Source organism: Hydra vulgaris, chromosome 05 (assembly GCF_038396675.1).
Source record: "Hydra vulgaris chromosome 05, alternate assembly HydraT2T_AEP".
NCBI classification, from domain to species: Eukaryota; Metazoa; Cnidaria; class Hydrozoa; order Anthoathecata; family Hydridae; genus Hydra; species Hydra vulgaris.
In genome coordinates, this window is record NC_088924.1 from 41050509 (window position 1) to 41057481 (window position 6973).

The window sequence follows — 6973 nt, forward strand, 5'->3', positions numbered from 1 at the left end:
AATATACGCACACGTTTTTATTAGTTATGAAAGTTTCTTTTACTCCCCAACGGGCATTGGAACATTTAATCAACGTTTAGTTAGTGTTCTTCCTAAACGTTTAGATTTAATTTAGTTTCGATCTAGAACGTAGGTCAATCGAATGTTCCATTTAAACTATATCTAAATGGTTAGTTTTAAACGTTCTTTAAATTCAATCTAAATCTTTCGTTTTGAAAGCATTCCGAATTTTAGAAATTCAAATTTCTTTAATTTGTGCTTCTTTAAATAAATTAGCGCCGTAAAGTTAAACGTTGCAGCGCGTTATCTAAGTCATAAACATATCAAACGTTAAAAATATATTTTTTTTATATATTAGTCAAAAATAAATGTACATAAATTTTAAGTATTATATTGCATTATCGTCATCATCATCGTCATCATCACAATCGTCTCCAGGTCGATCAGCGTCGTCTTTGGTGGAATCAAGCAAACCAGCCTCTGCGTCCTGAAAACTGAAAATATGTGCATAGCCTTTCCCAGTTCCACCTAACCGGAAGGGAGCCATTCTAAGGTGGGAACCAATACACGAATGTATTTCTGATACAGAAGACGTACAATCTCGTTTCAAAACACATTCTACAAATAATAAAAATAACTCAATCTAAATCATTTATTCAACAATTTTATAAAGCCATAGTTTTATAGATTTAAATTTTTGTTAAACTAGTACAGTGTACACTGAGTAGATATAAATTACACTGAATTTAAATTTAATTTTATTTAAAAAAATAAAAAATACACATATTTTACCGACAACAAGTTGACACAGAGCAGTGTCTCTAAACGGAAGCTTTCTCAGAGAACCTTTTCCATCCATACTCAAATGAGACATAACAAAATTTGTAAAAAGTCTTTTCAATAGATTCTTTGAAGTATCTTTAATTGATGATCCTCCAATTCGTGAAAGAAGGCGAATCTACAAAGAAATTATTCATAAACGCTACATTTTATTAGATATAAGATTCCAATTAGAATAAAAGTCAACCCACCTTAGTAAAAGTAAAATATATTTTGTGACATCAAAAATAACATTTTATATACGTTTAAAACTTTTCTGGTTGTCTTTTCTGAAAGTAAAGATAAAAATATTTAGCTATACACTTACTAAAATTGTTCGATTAGCAAGAACTCCACATTGCTCCTCTAAATTACTGTACCCATCCAATGTTCCAATAGCTCCACCAATAACCTCTAGATGGACTTGAGCAACAGGCTCTAAACTTGGTATCGTCATCGTTTCCACTGCTATCCGTAAAACTTTAATTTCGTTGGCCATATTTGATAATTGATAGAGAACTTTTCGCTGAAACTCTGTAAAATATAAATTTATTTATATAATAAAAAAAAAAAAAATAAACTTATAACTTTCCATATTTTGCAGTTATAGGTTGATAACAGATAATTTGCTTAACTGCAGGGCAACTGCAGTGTCCACCGTAAAAAAAAAGCACTCAAATTAGAAAATATGTTATTAAATAATATGTAAATAAATAAGGTTTGATATCTTACTCCCATTATCCATTTCATTTTCTTGAGGAGCAGTTAATACACTCAATATCTTGTTTGAATGAAACTTTTTATTCAATTGAAAAGGTGGTACTGAGAGTTTCACTGCAATAAAAATAACGATACAAGTACAGGCTTTTTAAATATTTATTATATATAAAAAGCATTATATTTAATATTTATAAATATTTTTTTTTATAAAACATTACATTTTTGCAGTTTATACGTCAGACCTTAATTACTATACTATACAACAACATACTATATACAAATATTAACTAATATCAAAATAAGTTGAGAGTGTTTGAGAGACATAAATGGTACTAAAACAAAATGAGAAAATGGTTTCTTTAGGTAAAAATCTTGAATAAACCTAATAATTATAATTTATAAATCAAAATCATAAATGCAATTAAAGTGAAAAATTAAATATTACTTGATAGTACATTGTCTTTCGATATGGCAGCTCTGCACCTGTATATTGGTATCTTTGAATTTAATATCCGGGCTAACAAAAAAAGAGAGTTTGATAGGACTGATTGGTTAGCTACAATGTCAACAACTATATAGTTAAATTATGCTTGCAAAGTTATTTTCAATGTAAATTAATTAAAAAAATTGCTTTGCACGTTTATCTTAAAAGGAAAATGACACTAAATATGTTCATAAGTAATAAAAATTACTAGGTCAATCTATAAGCGAAGAAGGTCTATATCAAAGATATAAATTTAGACATCTTACTTGATTGATCAATATTATTGTCTTTTGTTATTGTAGCCATGCTTGATTTGAATAAAGGTATCTTAGAATTACTGCTTAAGAGACCAGGTGACTGTTGAAGCGGCGAAGGTTTATCTAAAATGTAAATCCTAACTTATATTGTTTGAGATATAATCGTAACAAATTACTATTAGTATTCAAAAAAATAAAGACAATTTAATAAAGACAACTTACATGCTTGAACAATTTTGAAATTTTGTGGTACCATATCCACAATCTTTTTGTTCAACGAACTGTTTAATGCTAACATTTTGCTTAGTTTAGCAGGTGGCTGTGGAAATGCAGATAGTTTGACTATTTTAAAAATAAATTACAACTACAGTAAATGTAAAAAATTATTATAAATAACTGTTTTATTAAAAAACACATACACATAATAATGCTATGGCTATTATTATCACCAGGGCTTAAGGCAGAGGTTCAAATACTTCAGCTACTGCTCCACTTCTTATAAAATTACTAGCTGTTGGTAGCACCAACATCAAAGCCCTGATTATAAATATTATTTCTTTGCTCCTACTTACATCATACTTATTATTATGTTTATTGTAACAAATTAGCTAACTTGTCAATATTCTTACTTTTTGCATTAACATTAACATCTACTTCTTTCTCGCCTAAATTATAAAAAAAATGTTTTAATATAATTGTATAAATTAGCGTTAGTAATATTAACTCCAAATGAAAAAATAAGTTTTATTTCAATTAGAATAATGCAAAATTATAAATTATTAATTACTTGGTAGTTAATATATTTTTTATATATTATTTGGCAGTTTATATATTTTGTAACATTATTATCTATATAGTTAGAAGTTTCAGGAGAAATAGGTAGAGGTAGAAACAGAATAACTTGGAAAGAGTGTGTTTCAGATGATATGAAAAAGCTACATTTAAGGAAAGAAGATGTTCAAGACAGTGTATGTTGGAGAAATGGCATTATGAGAAACGTCCAACCCGTGCAAGCACGGAAACAAGGACGCTAAAACAATAATGATGATATAAACATAAACTAATTAAAAAGAACCTTCAAAAAAAGTTGCAAAGTCAGCACGCTTGCACTTTTTTGTTAACTGCTGATCATTCTTCAGCTGATCCTCTTCTTCAGTTTCTGTTGTTAAATTGTAACTATTACAATCCTCGTAGCAATCTGTAAAATAAATAACAAAACTTATCCAAAGCAGATATTGCCAAGTAAATTTTTTTAACAAGTAATGGATAAATTATTTAACATTTTACAAATGTAAATTATAAAATATAACAACTCAATAATATATGAAGCTGTTGTCAAAAAATAAACACCAAACCTGATGTAATTTTTATTTTTATTAGTCTAAAAAGCCGCCAATTTTCATTAGGTTTTACCCCTTCCTTCATTAACTTAAACGCATTCATTTTGGATGGTGGCCACATTACTACTTTTCCTTGCACCTATGCGGAAGGCAAGACTCCTTCTTCTTCACGATTGTCTTCTAACCAAACAGCCCGGTGATATGACATTTTGCTAAAATGTTATTACTCTTTTTATTTGTAAAAACTGTGTTAAAAGTGTTTTAAATAAGTTTAGCCATTTACTAATACATACTATACAATACTATTTTATAGATATATTTGTTTACTTATTATTATTATTAACACTTGCTCCAGCTAAACAAGACATCAAGAGAAATTATTAGCAGAAGAGAACGTTATAAAAAATTTTCTATATATTTATTACTCTTTAAAATCTAAAAGAATAATATCTTTTTAATTATTATAATTAATGTTAAGATTTACAATAAAAGTAAATGAAATCAAAGCAAAATAATACTTTTTTAAATATTAAAAAGTTAAAACAAAAACAAAGGAAAATATACTCATAATCTAATATAACTTAAATAGATTAACAAATTGACTTGCACCAAATAAAATTAAAAAAAAAAAAGACTTCCTCTAAATATGAAGATAAAAAATATATAGCTGATATGAATATGAATATGATATAAATAGTAAGATAAAAAATATATAGCTAAAGAAATTCAGTCCTATTGCTAATATACAATTAAACATCTTTATTAAATTAAAAAACATATTAAGCATATTAAACATATGTACATAAAACATAATAACAACTAATTAGAGTGATAAAGCCATAATAAAATAAGAGTGATAACCATAATAAAATAATTAGTAAAATAATTTAACACTCTTTTGAATGAAGAAGAGGCATCAACACAAAACCGCCATTACAGGGAAGCTTTAAAACCTTTCTCTCAATTTCTGTAAACTTCACATTTTTTGATTTTGAATGCTTATAATGATTGTTCACAAAATAAATGTCTAGGAGGTCAGAGGAGCATGGCTCAATGAAGAATGGATGCAAATTAGCAAAACTGAATATATAACACATACATGAATCTTTTTGAACTTCATATATTTCTACAAACTGTCTATTTTTTAGTTGAGCAAACGAATCTCTATACGCTGTTGATAATTTAAAAACTGGGTTTGTTGCATTTGCAATGTCAGAGTATTTATGGACGTTTTCATATTCTTGAATTCTTTTTGCTACTTGTACAGCAGGATTTGAAGAACCTCTCACATATCTCTTTAACGTTTGCAAATAATTTTCAAAGGGAAAAGCACTGATATTATCAAGCGGTGAATTAAAAAATTCTACATCATCTCCTATATGCAGCAAATGATGAATATTATACACAACAAAATAATTACCATATAATTGTTGAGAATTTTCAACAAAATGTCTAAGCAAATCTTTTGCATAGTTCAACATGTTATTTCTTCTGTCGTTTGATGGTGTGAGCAGAATTGATGCAGCGACAGAAAGTGTTAAAAAATGTTTGTAACGCTCAGGATCCAAAATTCCTTTCAAGACAACAGGCCCTGTGTATAATAAGAATTGCCGGAATTCAGTGGCCTTCCATCTATCTAGGTCCAATAAAGATCTAGGGCGTCTAGCAAACTCACTTGGTATGCATTTTCGTAGATCCAAAAGGTTTTCCGAAATTTGCAATATGTTATTGTTGCTTAACTTAACTTTTCTATCACCTTTTTTCAAAGCTTGAAGTATACTACGCATGACACCTAAGCAGATCAAATGCATATAGTCAAGTGGGAATATGCTGATACATTGGTCTGTTATTTCATTTAAAGGTGAAGCTCCATGTTGATGACTTCCTAGGAATTCAAGATTTTTAAAACTGTCATCTGTGCGCCTTCCAGCATTGAAGCAATCAGGAGAAACAAACGTGGTTCGCCTGTTAGTTGACCACGGAAAGAAGACCAGATAAAATTAAATAATAACAGCTATAAATACAAGGTTTTTGTAAATGATGAAGAACAATTTGCACAAGTGTGCTTCAATGCTTTCCATTCGATATTTGGTATCAAGAAAGGCAGAGTGGAGACATTAAAACGGAGCTTGTCAACTACAGGTAGGCCTACTACTTACTACTAGTCACTAGTGTACTTTCTACATTTTAAATATAAATATAATTTCTAAACAAGTAGGACCCAGTCTTAACATATTTTATTAAACTATTTGAAGTTTCAATATTGCGTCAATACAATATTTAGGATTATACTTTTTATAGAGATAGGTCATTCATAGGAGTAGGAGTCATAGGCTAGGCCATGGTCATACCCGGCCATAGGTAAAAAATCTTTTTATTAATTTCAACATTAATAAAACAAGTAGGCTTTAGTCTAAGGCTTAGGCCTATACTTTTGGCCTGTAACATAAAACTTAAGCATGTTTATTTTTTTTAATTTAATTTTTAAATATTTATAAGTTATAAATATAAGGAAATAAAAATTTAAAAATATATTTTCTCTGCACAGGGGAACCACCAAAGGATCAAAGAGGACAGCACAGTAACAGACTTGATAGACTTAGTGATGTTGTGGTAAAAAGAATTCAAAACCACATATCATCCTTCAGAGGAAAACAATCTCATTACTCTTTGGGGAAAAGTCGCCGCATCTATTTGCCCGAGGAGTTGAATATAAACAAAATATATTCAATGTTTAATGACATTTATCCTGATCTGCAGGTTTTTTATGAAACATACAGAAAAATATTTAACAGTGATTTCAATATTTCTTTTGGTTACCCAAGAACAGAAACCTGTTTGAAATGTGATGAAATAAAGATTAGTATTGAAAAAGCTTCTAAAGATCTTTCCAACAATCCTGACAGTGAACAGCTTAAGCAGGCTCTTCAAAAACTCCAATTAGAAAGGGACGTTCATCAAAGAAAGGCGGACACCTTTTATAGAAGAAAACGAGAAGCTCGGCTCAAGGCAAGTAAAGATCCAAACTTTGAAGCCATTACCATAGATTTTAATAAAAACTTGAGCCTGCCAAACATAACAACAAATGACTTCTATTACAGAAGGAAATTAACTTTTTTATCATTCAATATTCACTTGCTCTCAAGTAATGAAGTTTTTATCTATTCATATGATGAAACTATTGCCAAGAAAGGTGCAGATGAAGTCACCTCTATTCTTTTCCATTTTTTAATGAATCATTTGAGTGGAGAAATCAAACATTTGGAATTATTTTGTGACTCGTGTGCGGGTAAGAATAAAGACTATACAATGATTCGTTTTCTGGATTTCCTAGTTAATCAGAGGGAAAGGTT

The 6973-nt window shown here is 29.0% G+C and overlaps 1 protein-coding gene across 1 annotated transcript; it reads right to left on the reverse strand.

The window, feature by feature from the left end:
• Positions 1–330: 330 nt before the first annotated feature.
• On the reverse strand, positions 331–3877 carry LOC136080869 (uncharacterized). The gene is made up of 10 exons (XM_065798212.1): positions 3636–3877; positions 3356–3478; positions 2910–2945; positions 2503–2622; positions 2290–2403; positions 1985–2056; positions 1552–1653; positions 1148–1353; positions 793–958; positions 331–618 (listed from the first exon to the last, which is right to left on the reverse strand). Exons 1-10 carry the CDS (start codon positions 3739–3741, stop codon positions 389–391), a joined length of 1275 nt encoding a protein of 424 aa, XP_065654284.1. The 5' UTR covers positions 3742–3877; the 3' UTR covers positions 331–388.
• Positions 3878–6973: the final 3096 nt, after the last annotated feature.

What these genes read in the sequence shown, in the direction of transcription:
- LOC136080869 (XM_065798212.1), bottom strand. Translation starts at nt 3,741, where the DNA reads ATGTGGCCACCATCCAAAATGAATGCGTTTAAGTTAATGAAGGAAGGG. An exon ending in CTTTGCAACTTTTTTTGAAG is followed by an intron (nt 2,946 to 3,355) that starts GTTCTTTTTAAT and finishes TTTATAATTTAG; the next exon opens with GCGAGAAAGAAGTAGATGTT. An exon ending in TCTGTGTCAACTTGTTGTCG is followed by an intron (nt 619 to 792) that starts GTAAAATATGTG and finishes TATTATTTGTAG; the next exon opens with AATGTGTTTTGAAACGAGAT.